Source organism: Bos mutus, chromosome 14, assembly GCF_027580195.1.
Source record: "Bos mutus isolate GX-2022 chromosome 14, NWIPB_WYAK_1.1, whole genome shotgun sequence".
NCBI lineage: Eukaryota > Metazoa > Chordata > Mammalia > Artiodactyla > Bovidae > Bos > Bos mutus.
Window position 1 is genome coordinate 4,433,393 of NC_091630.1, and position 16,905 is coordinate 4,450,297.

At 37.3% G+C, this 16,905-nt stretch overlaps 1 protein-coding gene across 5 annotated transcripts in view; it reads left to right on the forward strand.

Annotated features, from left to right (window-relative positions):
* The window catches only part of RALYL (RALY RNA binding protein like), an 832,191-nt gene that overhangs the window by 716,282 nt on the left and 99,004 nt on the right, over positions 1 to 16,905 (forward strand). For all 5 annotated transcript variants that reach the window (XM_070382900.1, XM_070382895.1, XM_070382896.1 and 2 more), the window contains one exon: positions 15,887 to 15,934. In XM_070382900.1, the coding sequence (XP_070239001.1) occupies positions 15,887 to 15,934 (48 nt within the window). The remainder of the gene's footprint in view (positions 1 to 15,886; positions 15,935 to 16,905) is intronic.

The following is a 16,905-nucleotide window of genomic DNA, read 5'->3' on the forward strand; positions in this document are numbered from 1 at the left end:
GGTCCCATCACTTCATGGCAAATAGATGGGCAAACAGTGGAAACAGTGTCAGACTTAATTTTCTTGAACTCCAAAATCACTGCAGATGGTGACTGCAGCCATGAAATTAAAAGATGCTTACTCCTTGGAAGGAAAGTTATGACCAACCTAGACAGCATGTAAAAAGCAAAGAAGTTACTTTGCCAACTAAGGTCTGTCTAGTCAAGGCTATGGTTTTTCCAGTAGTCATGTATGGATGTGAGAGTTAAGCTATAAAGAAAACTGAGCGCTGAAGAATTGATACTTTTGAACTGTGGTGTTGGAGAAGACTCTTGAGAGTCCCTTGGACTGCAAGGAGATCCAACCAATCCATCCTAAAGGAGATCAGTCCTGAATGTTCATTGGAAGGACTGATGTTGAAGCTGAAACTCCAATACTTTGGCCACCTGATGTTAAGAGCTGACTTACTGGAAAAGACCCTGATGCTGAGAAAGATTGAAGGTGGAAGAAGGGGCCGACAGAGGATGACATGACTGAGTGGCATCACCAACTCAATGGGCATGAGTTTGAGTAAACTCCAGGAGTTGGTGATGGACAGGGAGGCCTGGCGTGCTGCGTCCACAGGGTCTTAAAGAGTCAGACACGACTGAGAGACTGAACTGAATTGAACTGAACTGATAGACAAGGTGACTTATGCTCTGGACTTTAATTGGTTGTACTGATGCCTTGATTCTCCCATTTATGAAATGAGGATAATATTAATACTAAGAGGATTTTTAAGACAATTAAATGATCATTCAGTAAACATTATCATTGATGATATTATTATTATTGCTATTCTTCCCATTTGACATCACTCCCAAATATTTTAATGTTCGTTTATACCATGGGGAACATGTGCAGTTGATATATTTACCCTTGAAGGAAAACAGTTTACAAGAATCATTATAATTCAGTAAATTAAATAATAGTAATAATAAAAATATCAACTGTACAAGCTATGAAAAAAGGGTCACTTAGAAATAAAGGATGTGTACCCTTTGGCTGTATATCACATGTGTCACTGTCTTGTTTAATTCTGTTGGAGTTTTGTTGATTTATAATGTGTTAATTTCAGGTGTACAGCAAAGTGAGGGTTTCCCAAGTGGCACTGGTGGTGAAGAGCATGCCTGCCAATGCAGGAGACGTAAGAGACGCAGGCTTGATCCTTGGGTCAGGAAGATTCCCCTGGAGGAGGGCACGGCAACCCACTCCAGTAATCTTGCCTGGAGAAGTCCATGGACAGAGGAGCCTGGCTGGTTACAGTCCACGGGGTTGCAGAGAGTTGGACGTGGCTGAGCGGCTACCATTTTCACTTTCTGAGTGTAAATAGCGAAATGGGAATATACATGGTTTTTGAATAGCTAAAATGCTAAAACATGTACTTACTCAAATGTATTGCAGTTTTATTCCAGAAAGACCCTAAAAGCAAAACTTGAACTTGTTATAGGCTGGGAATTATTACATAGCAATTACATTGTATTAGGTACTATGAGTAACCTAATGTGTGTGTGTGTGTGTGTATTATTTTTCATATTTCTTACCCATATAGTTTATTACAGAATGCTGAATAAAGTTTCCTGTGCTTACAGTAGGTCCTTGCTAGTTATCTATTTTATATATGGTAGTGAAAGTGAAAGTGTTAGTCGCCCAGTCACGTTTGACTCTGTGACTCCATGGACTGTAGCCCTCCAGGCTCCTCTGTGCATGTTAATCCCAGTCTCCTAATGTATCCCTCCCCCAGCATGTTTCCCCTTTGGTAGTCATAGGTTAAATCTATGAGTCTGTTTCTCTTCCATAACTAAGTTCATTTTTATCATTTTTAATTAGATTCCACACATGAATCATATCATATAATATTTGTCTTACTCTGTATGACTTACTTCACTTAGTATGATAGTCTCTAGGTCCATGCACATTGCTTCAAATAGCATTATTTCATTCTTTTTTATGGCTGAGTAATGTTCCATTGTATATATCATCTCTGTTGATGGATATTTAGGTTGCTCCCATATCCTGGATAATGTAAACACTGATGCAGTGAACATTGTGGTGTATATATCTCTTTGAATTGTGGTTTTCTATGGGCGTATGGCCAGGAGTGAGATTTCTGGCTCATATAGTAATTATATTTTGAGTTTTTCTAAGGAATTTCCATACTGTTCTCCATAGTGGTTTTACCAATTTACTTTCCCATCAGCAGTATAGAAGGGTTCCCTTTTCTCCATACCCTTTCCTGCATTTATCATTTGTAGACTTTTTGATGATGACCATTCTGACCAGTATGAGGCAATACCTCATTGTAGTTTTTATTTGCATTTCTCTGATAATTAGTGATGTTGAGTATCTTTTCATGTGCTTTTTGGCCATCTATAAGACTCTGATGCTGGGAAGGATTGGGGGCAGGAGGAGAAGGGGACAACAGAGGATGAGATGGCTGGATGGCATCACCAACTCAATGGACATGAGTTTGAGTGAACTCCGGGAGTTGATGATGGACAGGGAGGCCTGGCGTGCTGCAATTCATGGGATTGCAGAGTCGGACACGACTGAGCGACTGAACTGAACTGATGTCTTCTTTGGTGAAATGCTTAGATCTTCTGCCAACTTTTCAGTTGGGTTGTTTATATCTTTAACATAGAACAGCATGAGCTGTTTGCATAGTTTGAAGGTTAATTCCTTTTCAGTTGCTTCATTTGCATGTATTTTCTCCCATTCTATGGGTTGCCTTTTCATTTTGTGTATGTTTTCCTTTGCTGTGAAAAGCTCTTTAATTCAGTTAGGTCCCATTTGATTACTTTTGCTTTTATTTCCATTACTCTAGGAGATGAATCAAAAAAGATCTTGCTGTGATTTATGTCAGAGAGTTTTCTGCCTATGTTTTCCTCTAGTAGTTTTATAGTGTCTGATCTTAAATGTGGGTCTTTCATCCATTTTGAGTTTAGTTTTTGTGTATGATGTTAGAGAATGTTCCAAAGTCATTCTTTTATGTGGAGGGTCCATTTGTCCCAGCACCACTTGGTGAAGAGATACTCTTTTCTCCATTGTATATTCTTGCTTTTTGTCGTACTTTAGGTGACCACAAGTCTATGAGTTTATCTCTGGACTTTCTCTCCTGTCCCATTGATCTATCTTTCTGTATTTTGTTCCAGAACCACACTGTTATGACTACTGTATTTTGTGCCAGTGCCAGCACAATAAAATGATAAATGTCCCATTGATCTATATTTCTGTATTTTCTTCCAGCACAATAAAAATACCATTTTGAGTGCTATAGCTTTATGGTATAGTCTGAAGTCAGGGATCCTGACTCCTCCAGGTCCATTTTTCTTTCTCAGAATTGCTTTGGCTATTCAGGGTCTTTTGTGTTTCCATACACATTTTAAATTTGTTTTGTTCTTGTTCTGTGAAATATGCTATTGATAGTTTGATAGATATTGCATTGACTCTCTAGATTGCTTTGTGTAATATGGTCATTTTCACAATGTTGATTCTTCCAAACCAAGAACATAGTACACTTTTCCATCTCTTTGTGTCATCTTTGATTTCTTTCATCAGTATCTAATAGTTTTTTGACTACAGGTCTTTTGCCTCATTCAGTTCAGTTCAGTTCAGTTCAGTCACTCAGTCGTGTCCGACTCTTTGTGACCCCATGAATCACAGCACACCAGGCCTCCCTGTCCATCAGCAACTCCCAGAGTTCACTCAAACTCATGTCCATCGAGTCGGTGATGCCATCCAGCCATCTCATCCTCTGTTGTCCCCTTCTCCTCCTGCCCCCAATTCCTCCCAGCATCAGAGTCTTTTCCAATGAGTCAACTCTTCGCATGAGGTGGCCAAAGTATTGGAGTTTCAGCTTTAGCATCAGTCCTTCCAAAGAACACCCAGGATTGACCTCCTTTAGAATGGACTGGTTGGATCTCCTTGTAGTCCAAGGGACTCTCAAGAGCCTTCTCCAACACCTCAGTTCAAAAGCATCAATTATTTGGCACTCAGCTTTCTTCACAGTCCAACTCTCACATCCATACATGACCACTGGAAAAACCATAGCCTTGACTAGACGGACCTTTGTTGGCAAAGTACTGTCTCTGCTTTTCAATATGATATCTAGGTTGGTCATAACTTTCCTTCCAAGGAGTAAGCATCCTTTAATTTCATGGCTGCAGTCACCATCTGCAGTGATTTTGGAGCCCAAAAAAATAAAGTCTGACACTGTTTCCACTGTTTCCCCATCTATTTCCCATGAAGTGATGGGACCAGATGCCATGATCTTCATTTTCTGAATGTTGAGTTTTAAGCCAACTTTTTCACTCTCCTCTTTCACCTTCATCAAGAGGCTTTTTCGTTCCTCTTCACTTTCTGCCATAAGGGTGGTGTCATCTGCATATCTGAGGTTATTGATATTTCTCCTGGCAGTCTTGATTCCAGCTTGTGCTTCTTCTAGCCCAGCGTTTCTCATGATGTACTCTGCATATAAGTTAAATAAGCAGGGTGACAGTATACAGCCTTGACATACTCCTTTTCCTACTTGGAACCAGTCTGTTGTTCCATTTGCCTCATTAGGTAGGTTTATTCCTAGGTATTTTATTCTTTTTTGATGCAATGGTAAATGAGATTGTTTCCTTAATTTCTCTTTCTGCTTTTTCCTTATTAGTGTATAGGAATATGGAGATTTATGTGTATTAACTTTGTATCCTGCAACTTTACTAAATTCACTAATGAGCTCTAGTAGTTTTCTGGTAGTATTTTCATGACCTTCTATGTATAGTGTCATGTCTTCTGCAAAGAGTGACAGTTTTACTTTGTTTTCCAATTTTGATTCCTTTTATTTCTTTTGCTTCTCTGATTGTTGCAGCTAGGACTTCATAAACTATGTTAAATAAAAATGGACATCCTTGTTTTACTCCTGATCTTAGAGAAAATGCTTTCAACTTTTCACCATTAAGAATGATATTAGCTGTAAGTTTCTCATAAAAGAAAGAAAGTGAAATCACTCAGTCACGTCTGACTCTTTGCAACCCCATGGGCTGTAGCCTGCCAGGTTCCTCCATCCATGGGATTTTCCAGGCAAGAATACTGAAGTGGGTTGCCATTTCCTTCTCCAAGGGATCTTCCCAACCCAGGGATCAAACCTGGGTCTCCCACATTGCAGGCAGACTCTTTACCATCTGAGCCATCAGGGAATCATAGATGATCTTTATTATGTTGAGATAAGTGCCCTCTATGCTCAATTTCAGAAGCTTTTTTATTATCATTAAAGTGTGTTGAAATTTGTCAAATGCTTTTTCTGCATTTATTGAGATGATCATATGGTTTTTATTCTTTAGTTTGTTAATGTGGTATACCATGCTGATTGATCTGCAGATATTGAAGGACACTGCATCCCTAGTATAAATCCCACTGATCATGGTGTATGATCCTTTTAATGTGTTGTTAGATTAGGCTTGCTCATGTTTTGTTGAGAATTTTTGTGTTATGTTCATTAGTGATATTGGCCTATAATATCTTTTTTTTTTTTTTTTGAAGTATCTTTGTTTGATTTTGTTATCAGCATGATGCTGGCCTCATAAAATGAATTTAGGAGAGTTCCTCCACAATTTTTTGGAAGACTATCAGAAGGATAGGTGTTAACTCTTCTCTAAATGTTTGACAGAATTTGTGAAGTTGTCTGTTGCTGAACTTTGATTTGTTGGAAGGTTTTTAATGACTGTTTCAATTTCAGTACTTCTGATTGGTCTCTTCATATTTTCTGTTTATTCCTGGTCAGTCTTGGTAGGTTGTGCCCTTCTAAGAATCTGCTCATTTCTTCTAGGTTGTCCATTTAATTGCCATATAGTTGTTTGTATTAGTCTTTTATGATCCTTTGTATTTCTATGGTGTCTTTTGTATCTTCTTTTTCATTTCTAATTTTACTGCCAATCTTTCCGCCAATATAAATGATTATTAACTAGCAAAGTATGGCTAACTACATAAGGATGAAAGAGACTGAAAAGCAACATGAGAGGAGAAAACGTAGGGAATGATTCATATCTCTGTGGCTGAAGAAGAGTATCTAAGGAAGGAACATCCTAGAAGACCCTCTTTCTCCTAGGCTAAGATGCACATCTTATTTGGAGAGAGGTGTCCTCAGCCCTCTGCATGTCAGAGAGGTTTGTTGAAGAATTGATGGACTGCGGATAATGGGTAGGCACCCTCTTTCTGGGGTGCCAGTGAGCTGTAGTGGGTGTCCTGTGTGGTGTGAACAGCTGTGCCAGAAAAGCAAGGAAGAAAACACATGGGAATTTGGAAAAAGAAGCCCCTTACTCTTCAGTGCCTTTCCGTTTTCCTCCATAAAGACTCTACTAACAACCTCTAACAAGGTGCATGTATGCTCAGTCGCTCAGTGGTGGTGCCAGCTATCAAAGGAAACGTGTTTACAAGATTCAGCTCCATTATCACGAAGCAAGAGCAAAAAGGAGGTAGATTCAGAGCTAAGAGGCAAAAAATTGATTCTTATTGGCAAAAAAGTTCTGACCCGACATGGTCCAACCTAACTGTAATGATCTGTATGTTCTAATATCAATCTTCAGGTCTCTAAAATTCTAATACAGACATTTGATTTCCTTAAAAAGAACAATAAAAATAAATATTGTAGTGAAAAGTTCCACATAAATCTAATATTCAATTGAAAAAAAATATCTACTGGGTGCTACAAACACCCGGTGTCAAGAGGGAGATGATATATATGTATGACATATATGTACATGTATATGCATATCATGTATGATATATATGATATATATGTATGTATATATGTGAATCAGTTATGACTGATTCACATCGTTGTACAGCAGAAACCAAAACAACGTTATAAGCTGATTTTCCTCCAATTAAAAAGGGGGGGGAAAAAAAAAATGCCTTGTGTTTTCAAAGCTCACAATCTTGTGAGATAGAGTCATGTATTGTCAATTACAATATAAGACTGAAGCATGCATAAGAAGCTGTAAGAATATAGTCCACACATTTGTGAATAAATTCACCTAAGACAAAAAGATGCATAATGTGCTACAGGATTTTGACAAGAGTCATCCTAGAATATTTTACTCTGAAAGCTTCAGTGTCAAGAAAATCAGACAAATTAGATTAAGTTCAAAGATGGAAGACAGGAATGATAAATGAAATAGATTGGTTTGTGAAAGTCTAAGACAAATCTATATATTAGATTAGCTCTATGACAAGAAAAGAAGAGAACTAACAAGCATGCTGCTGCTGCTGCTAAGTCGCTTCAGTCATGTCTGACTCTGTGCGACCCCACAGACAGCAGCCCACCAGGCTCCCCTGTCCCTGGGATTCTCCAGGCAAGAACACTGGAGTGGGTTGCCATTTCCTTCTCCAGTGCATGAAAGTGAAAGTGAAGTCACTCAGTTGTGTCTGACTCTTAGCGACCCCATGGGTTGCAGCCCACCAGGCTCCTCCGTCCATGGGATTTTCCAGGCAAGAGTACTGGAGCATGAGTCAGATGTAAATACAAAAAACTGTAATCAAACAATAGCACAGTAAGTGGAATTTAGCCTAAGTCTACAAACTTTTTAATTGAGAAAGAGATAGGGCTTGAGTTAGGCCCTAAGTATGGATACATATTCAACAAAAAGAAGACACATGTGTTGACAAATGGAGAGTTTGAGCAGAGTCCCATTACAGGAAATTTCTGTTGAGCTGCCAGTTGGGCTAATGCAGAAGATTGTGGAGAGATACAAGAATACCTGTGTGTGAGAGCAAGGAGCTGTTTTTTCCACCCAGAGAGTAGGTACTGGGAAAGTCTGAGTGAATAAAAGAGTAATTAAAGGAATTGTTAAAGAATGTCAGAAGAAGGAGCTGCATGTGGAGAGCGCTGAAAGTATGAGTCTGACCATTGCCTGGAGACCGTGGGGAGTCATTGGAGGGATCGTTGCTGTTCTCTTTTGTTTATTTTTCATATTCTGTAAAAAAAAAAAAAAGAATTGTGTAAACACAATTTTGGAACTACATCTGTGAACATCCTTCCTATGGGAACACAGCATAAATAAGGGTAAGAATCATACCCCATTTAAGATGACACTTCTGAAATCAGAATTCCTGTGTTAACCCAGCAAGAGAGAGAAAGGTATTTTTCTTTTTTTCCTCCTCTTTCTTGTTCCTAGAATTTACTCTTCACACAATCCTTCAATAAGTAATCATCCTTTAAATGTGTGAGACCGTAAGTTTGACTCACAACTAAGAGACCAGAACTCTTAAATGAGCTGACTGGATTGTTTTAATCTTTGAACTTCCTAGTCACTTCACCTTTCTAAGCTGTCAGGTCAGTTAGCCAGAAGTTCTATGAATGTGCCATAATCCTTGGATCCCTGCCAGCCTCCTTCTCCATTCCAAAATCCTTGGTAGTCAATCTGAGTGTTTTGCCAAGGCAGTGTAGACTTCATAGCTTATGCCATTGTTTTTGCATTTTCACACACACACACACACACACACACTCCAAAGTAAATATACACATTTATTTGTACTCCTTAATGAAAATAGATTTTTGTCCACATATTATCTTAGCAAAATTTATAAGTCTGTTCAACTGTATATACTATGACAGTCAGAAACCCACATCAGATTTTGTAAGTTAGAAGTAGAATCCTGTATTTTCTCTGAGGAAACTTTTGATTTACTGGGAACCTCAACCATAGGGAAATTTACTCTGGAAATTCAGCTGTCCAGTATTATAACTTTTGCATTCACAACTCTGTAGGTATCTGAAGAACAGCTGTGATAAAGAGGGAATAACATCATAAACTGTTGTTTCCATACTTGTTCCACATTTTCTACCACTAAATCTCGCCATCTAGAAGGACTACCTTCTAACATTCACGTGTCAAATACCTGTATCCTTTTTCAAGGACTAATTAAAACATCATCTCTCTTATGAAACCTTGTCTGAGTCCTTGTCCCAACCACATCCTATTTCTTCTGCCCATACGCCCTCATAGTAGTTTTAATTTTTATTTTAACATTTGTCAAATTTGACTTTGAATTATGATCATCTGTGTATTTACCTATCCCTTAAACTTTGATATTCCTTGAAGTTAGAAGCCATGCTCTGCTGATATGATATCATTATTCACAACTCCCAATATTATATTTAAAATAAATTTCAGTAATTTGATTTAATTTATAGATCCAGATATAGTAATTGAGAAGGCTTCAATCATTATTTGTAGGATGTCTGCTAATAAACAATTAAAATGCTCCCTCCTTGTGCTAAGAAATTTATTAATATTCTTGAGTACATTTTAATAACATTCTATGATAAAAAATAAAAAAGTACTTCTGTGTATTAGTCTACTCATATGAAACTGGCTTTATGAATTCAAAAGGGTTATATAAAATGGACCACATATATTGCAAAACCCAATGAAGTGTGATTTCTTCTTCTATAAATGAAACAGTTTCAGTGAAATTCCAGGAAAGTTACTAGATCTCATTTACCCTCCAATAATGAAAGAAAGAGTGTGAGTGTGCAACTCTCAACAATCATTTTACCAATTTCTTATTTCCCATTAAATTTCTAGGGATCTGAGCAAATAGAATAAAGGTACATTGAAAAGTAGAATAAGTGTTGTAAATGTGTACAATATTGTAAATTTCAAATATAAACTGTATTAAATTCAAAGCTATTGTTTCACTTTTCTAGAAAGTCAAGTACTTTCCCTTTGTCACTGACCGTACTCCCAAATGACAAAAACATTTTCAATCACTGGAATTAACTTCCTCCTGGACAGTGCCCTAAACATCTCTTTTATTCTCATTTTTATTTCAATGGCCTAAGAACCAGATTGTCACACAAAACTACCACAATGAAAGTTGCAAAAGTTCCTCGTCTAAAAACCAAAATATGTGAAACAGATCACCAGTCCAGGTTCTATGCATGAGATAGGGGTGCTCAGGGCTGGTGCACTGGGATGACCCTGAGGGATGGGATGGAGGGAGGTGGGAGGCAGTTCAGGATGGGGAACACATGTACACCTGTGACTGATTCGTGTGAATGTATGGCAAAAACCACTGCAGTATTGTAAAGTAATTTGCCTCCAATTAAATAATTTACAAAAAAAAAAGAAAGAAAGCCAAAATAGATTAACTCATGAGCATAACTCTTGGCTTGTATCAGGGAAAGAGGATCTTTTCTAATGTAAAAGATCAGTTTTTCCTGGGACCACAGTTCTAGGATACATAAGATACTTACAGTGCTGGATATGACTCCTGGATATGTCACTTTTTGACAGCTAATTTCAAATAGAGGTTCACACAAAAAGAAAAAAAGAAGGGATTTTATGAGGGAGAGTCTGTGAGAGAAAACAAAAGACAAAAAAGAATTGAGAGCAGGAGGAATCCTGAGGAAAGCACTTGGCAGGCACAGATCAGACTTGCTCTGTGCTAATCTCTTTTCATCTCCTTGAATCTCTTCCTCTTCCTTGGAAACCCAGCTTGATTTTACAGCTTAGGCCCTGAACCAACTACGGCCATGGCACTTTTGCAAAAGTCCAAACCATTAAGGCAAAAGCAGCCTTGTCAAGATTACACAGAGCTGTTTGTACACTGTATTTCATTTTTAACTTGACAGGTGAAATTGACTTTATGATGGCAGAAAGTGCAACTTGGAGATCAAACAATTTAGGCTGCTTAGCTATAACTTGTCCTTGCAAATATGCCTCACCAGTCAGAATTGAGCAAAAAATAAGCAGATTGGACAAGATAATTTAAGCATCAAATGAGAAAAATAAAAATGAGCATTTTTCTCTCATGCACTCTTCAATTTCCTGAAGGCTGGTAAATTATTGAGGTATTTCTTAAAGGTATTAGAATTATGAGTAGAATCATCACTCTCATCCATATTAGTAACATGTCATATTTTCATCTTACTCTACTCTAATATAATATTTTTTAAAAGTTTCAGAATAAAAGATGAAACAATTTACCTACATATTCTCTCTATTCAGTCACATCAGAAAATAATTTTCACTGTGTGAAAACTATTGTCCCATCAAACAATAGCTATTAAAAGCATCTAAAATGTCTATCACCATGTATGATACTTAAGTTAATATCAACTTTATCTATTCAAGTAAATAACTTCTCAACATTATATAATCATTATCATTAGCATGACTGGTATAATTTAATTTCAAAGACAGTTCCCAGGTCCTTAAGAAAGACAAGGCATGAGACTGGCAGATCATTTACACATGTGAGTGGCAGAGAACTTACAACTACAATTTACAGAGAGTTCTAAAGTAAATACTCTAATAAAAGAGAGGTCAGAGGCCCATGTTCAGGAAGAAATCTGCCAATAGTTTAGTCAAGATGGACAAGATATCAAGAACCATCTTAATCACCACTTCAGTTCAGTTCAGGTCAGTCACTCAGTCATGTCCTACTCTTTGTGATCCCATGAACCGCAGCACGCCAGGCCTCCCTGTCCATCACCAACTCCCGGAGTTCACCCAGACCCATGTCCATTGAGTCGGTGATGCCATCCAACCATCTCATCCTCTGTCGTCTCCTTCTCCTCCTGCCCTCAGTCTTTCCCAGCATCAGGATCTTTACAAATGAGTCAGCTCTTCACATCAGGTGGCCAAAGGATTGGAGTTTCAGCTTCAGCATCAGTCCTTCCAATGAACACCCAGGACTGATCTCCTTTAGGATGGACTGGTTGGATCTCCTTGCAGTCCAAGGAACTCTCAAGAGTCTTCTCTAACACCACAGTTCAAAAGCATCACTTCTTCGGTGCTCAGCTTTCTTTATAGTCCAACTCTCACATCCATACATGATCACTGGAAAAACCATAGCCTTGACTAGATGGACCTTTGTTGGCAAAGTAATGTCTCTGCTTTTAATATGCTGTCTAGGTAACTTTCCTTCCAAGGAGTAAGCGTCTTTTAATTTCATGGCTGTGATCACCATCTGCAGTGATTTGGGAACCCAGAAAAATTAAGTCTGACACTGTTTCCACTGTTTCCCCATCTGTTTGCCATGAAGTGATGGGACCAGATGCCATGATCTTAGTTTTCTGAATGTTGAACTTTAAACCAACTTTTTCACTCTCCTCTTTCACTTTCATCAAGAGGCTCTTTAGTTCTTCTTCACTTTCTGCCATAAGGGTGGTGTCATCTGCATATCTGAGACTATTGATATTTCTCCTGGCAATCTTGATTCCAGCTTGTGCTTCCTCCAGCCCAGCGTTTCTCATGATGTACTCTGCGTAGAATCACCACTAGACTGAGATTTGTGAGCAAAAAAAGTAACTATTTCACTTCTAAACCTAAGTGCCTAATATAGTTCCTAACCATAGGTCCTTAATCACATTTTGGTAAATGAGTATATGAATGACTGTGCTAGAATCCTAGAATACTTATCTGTGTTAGAATACTTATCTGTGTTATTTAGGGTATTTAATATCTCTAGGCCTCAGGGTCCTATAAAATTGGAAGAACGTTCTACATCTTATAGGTTACTGTTAAGGCTAAAACAGCTTATGTATGGAAAGGCACTGAGAATATTGTTTCCATAACTAGAATGTTTCCCCCTCAGCTACCATTCTTCATAAACTAAACAAAACTCTTCAAATAATATACTGCTTTGTCTTTTCCTTTTCCTCTGCTTTGACTGGTAAGAAACTCTTCTGTGTTATCCAAACATGAATGCTATTACACATATATTTGTATTCAACCAAAGTATTCTTCTTCCCCAGCTTTTTGAGGTACAATTGACATAAAACATTGTGCAAGTTTAAGGTATACAAGATAATAATTTGACACACATACCACAAAATGATTACCACCATAGAGTTAGTTAACAGGTCCATCACCACACATCACTATCACTTTTAAGCTGTGTGTCATTAACTGAATGGATAAAGATGTGGTATGTATATATAATGAAATATTATTCAGCATGACAAAGAAGGAAATCTCTTCATTTATGAAAGATGGCGGACCTTGAGAGCATTATGCTAAGTGAAATGAGTCAGAGAGAGACAAATCCTACGTGCTATCACCTGTATGTGGAATCTGAAAAAGCCAAACTAATAGAAACAGTAAAATGGTGGCTAGCTGGGACTGGAGGCCAAGGACACGGTGAAGTGTCGGTCAAAGAACACAGACTTTCAGTTGTAAGATCAGTAGGTTGTGGAGATCTACCAACATGGTCTTGAAAATAATCAAACCTAAGAGACAACAGTGATTACTTATGACAAATATGTAAGAAAGTAGCATAACTTCACTCGAGATTTTAAAAAACTTTTGGCTAAGGTGCCATCATATCTCTTCACAATGAAAATTATATGCACTGCTATATCAGGAAAGTTTCGAGGTGAAATTTATCCCTTGAATTTGATGATAGCCAATAGGTTATCTTTAAAATCCCTTGACTCAAAGCCATAGTTGAGTCTAACACCAGTCAGTCAGTCAGTTCAGTCGCTCAGTCATGTCCAACTCTTTGCGACCCCGTGAATCACAGCACGCCAGGCCTCCCTGTCCATTACCAACTCCCGGAGTTCACTTAGACTCACGTCCATCGAGTCAGTGATGCCATCCAGCCATCTCATCCTCTGTCGTCCCCTTCTCCTCCTGCCCCCAATCGCTCCCAGCATCAGACTCTTTTCCAATGAGTCAACTCTTCGCATGAGATGGCCAAAGTACTGGAGTTTCAGCTTTAGCATCATTCCTTCCAAAGAAATCCCAGGGCTGATCTCCTTCAGAATGGACTGGTTGGATCTCCTTGCAGTCCAAGGGACTCTCAAGAGTTTTCTCCAACACCACAGTTCAAAAGCATCAATTCTTCAGCGCTCAGCTTTCTTCACAGTCCAACTGTCACATCCATACACCAGTAATATCAACTAAAGCACAAATCTTTATAACTTTAGCAATCTTCAACTGTGGGACTAAAGTAGGGACTTTTGTTCTTACTGCTTTGGCAGTGGTCTCCTTGTCTTCTTTGGCTTGCAGAGGTAGATAAACAGCAGTATTGCTCTGGTTAGACAATGCTCAATCTTCCATCTAGACATTCACATGAAGTAGGTCTCCACTTTACATTCCAGAACGTGGGTTCAAACTCAGTGTGTTCAGTCAGGCTGTGTTGGACAGGAACCAGCCCTATCTGATAAGCCAATTGTGCTGGGTCAGTACCCCTGCCCTGTACATAATGAGTGTGAGGACAAATACGTAATCTATACTGAAAACCATGAATGACAAGCCCTCCTCAATATGTTCTTTCAATTTTCTTAACAAAAGAAGTTATAAAGGACCATTAAATTGATATTTAGGGAATATAAAATTACTTGCCTGTTGTATGGTGGTTAGATACAAAATTACCCCATGACTCAGCAATTCTACTGTTAGGCATATACTCAAAAGGGGTGAAAGTAGGAGCCCCCTCAAAAATGTTTGCTCACCAAAGTTCGTAATGGGATTATTCACAACAGCCAGAAGATGGAAACAATTCAGATTCTATCAACAAATGAACAGATAAACAAAAATTCACACACACACGAGTGGAGAATTATTCAGGCATTAAAAAGGGATTGAAATTATGATATGTGCTAGAACATAGGTAAGACTTGAAGAATTACTCCAGGTAAAATAAGCCAAGCAAGAAAGGACAAACAATATATGATTCTACTCATATGCAGTATCTAGAGAAGACAAATTCACAACTATAGTAAGTAGAATAGCAGTCACTGAGGCTTGGGGAAGGACCAAGGGAGCAAGGGAATGAAGAAATATTGTCTAATGGGCACAGAGTTTCTGTTTGAAATGATAAAAAATTTTTGGAAATGGTTAATTGCTCAACATTGCCATTGAATTTTGACATTTGAAATTGACTTAAAGTGATTAGAAATGTAAATTTAGTTATGCATATTTTATAACAGTAAAATAAATGAATATTAAAAATTACTCCCCTGTAATACCAATATTCTATTTAGCATAAGATTAAATTTCTTCCAGGCTGCAGAGGGCTGCATGGTGATGAAAAACAGCTCCAGATATGGATTCAGAAGTCTTTTCCTCCAGTCTCAGCCCTGTCACTTACAAGATATAAAATTTGAGCTAGCCACTGAGGTCCCTTGCACTTTTAATTTTTTCCAGTTATAAAAACCAATACAGCTGTTTTGAGAGCTTAAAATTATTAATAAAAAGTAATAATGCATATAAAGTGTTTTGTAAACTCTAAAATTTATATAAGTGGATGGGGAAATTTTTATTATACATTCATTTAAGGAGCTTAGTAATAATCTTACCCTTGAAATGTGCTTATTAACTCTTCTGTAAGTGCCCTACAATATTGGTATTGTTGGTAAGTCTCAAAGTTTCTTTTTTGTTCATTTTTCTCTGCATCGAGTACTGAAGAGCAAGTTTTTAGAATAACAAGAATATGCTGAATTTCTGAGGAAACCATTTTGTATTTACTTACATTAAACTTTTCCATTTATATTATTTATATACCATTTGTTTATTGTTTATTTAGCCTCATTATACATACCTCAGGAAGAAGGAATAGCTATATTATATATTGTCTGGGAACAAATGGTTCTACAAGTATTAAAAGTATTTAAAAAATTAATTTGGCTACCTGTTCTCATCTTCATTCCAAACCAACTCAATCCATTATCAGTGTTTACATTATCAAACATATAATAAGAGTTTGACATGGCAGTATATCTAACCGGACACTATCTTGTAAAGTCCTTTGAATACATAATTGCATTGGAAAATAAATATGCAAAAGTAATATAAATTTATTACACTTACATTATAGATTAATACCAAAATTACTGTGATGTCAACAACTAATTTCTTGTTTCCCTCCTCAGTGGTTATGTCTTTGACTATGACTACTACAGAGATGATTTCTACAATCGGTATGTAAATTTCTCATCCTTGTTTCCCTTTGATTTAAATTATCTTTTAACTCTTCTGTACCTTTCATTCACAGATATTATTGATTAAATGATATTTTACAGTAAAAAAGTAAGTTTCAATTAAATATAAGATGGACAGATTTTCATCTTGTGATTGTACCTACTACAGTATAGAAGATCTTGGGCTTTTAGACTTTGGTGGTGCTTAAGCCTAAAATTTGGTTTCTGATATTTGGATGATATTTTAAAGATTTATTAACCAATATTATTTTCCAGATCTTGAAATTGGAATTCTTGACTTGGAATTCTTCAAGACTGAGAGATTTATAAATTCAGACAATGAGTCCAACCTTCTAAAATACATCTACTTCCACACAACACGCACATTCAGTAAAAATTGCGGACATGTCTCGCTCTGCACGGTAGTGTGGGACCGGAAAGGAAACCGCGCAGAGTGACGTTAATAGTCAATAGGAGAAATAGGGTTGTCCGTGACCTTTAAAAAATTTTTGTCAAAACATTAAAAACTCTATGTTATAAATGTATATATGCATATATACATACATATATAGAAATTCCTCATGCATACATATAGGAAAATACAGTGAAACGGTTATTTAGTATACTAATTTAAAATTGGAACATTTTAATGTAAAAATACTAAGAGTTAATGTACTTTTTTCTTGTAAAAATGACTTATCAAAAGTAATTTGACTAGTACTAGCCTTCTTCTTTTATTATGATATGAGGCAAGCACCTCTTCTACCCCTCAGTGAATTGTTATGCTACTAATACTGGGTCAGCTTTGACATTTTATCAGTGTTGTGAACTACCTCTAAGATTTCCTCAAGATGATTCCTTTTCTTTGCCAATTTCACTTCCTCTGGGACATCTTCTTCCCTTTTCAGCACATCACAACCACTTACCTCATTTATGTCAGTATGTTTTATTTTACTAAATTCCTCTGTCTC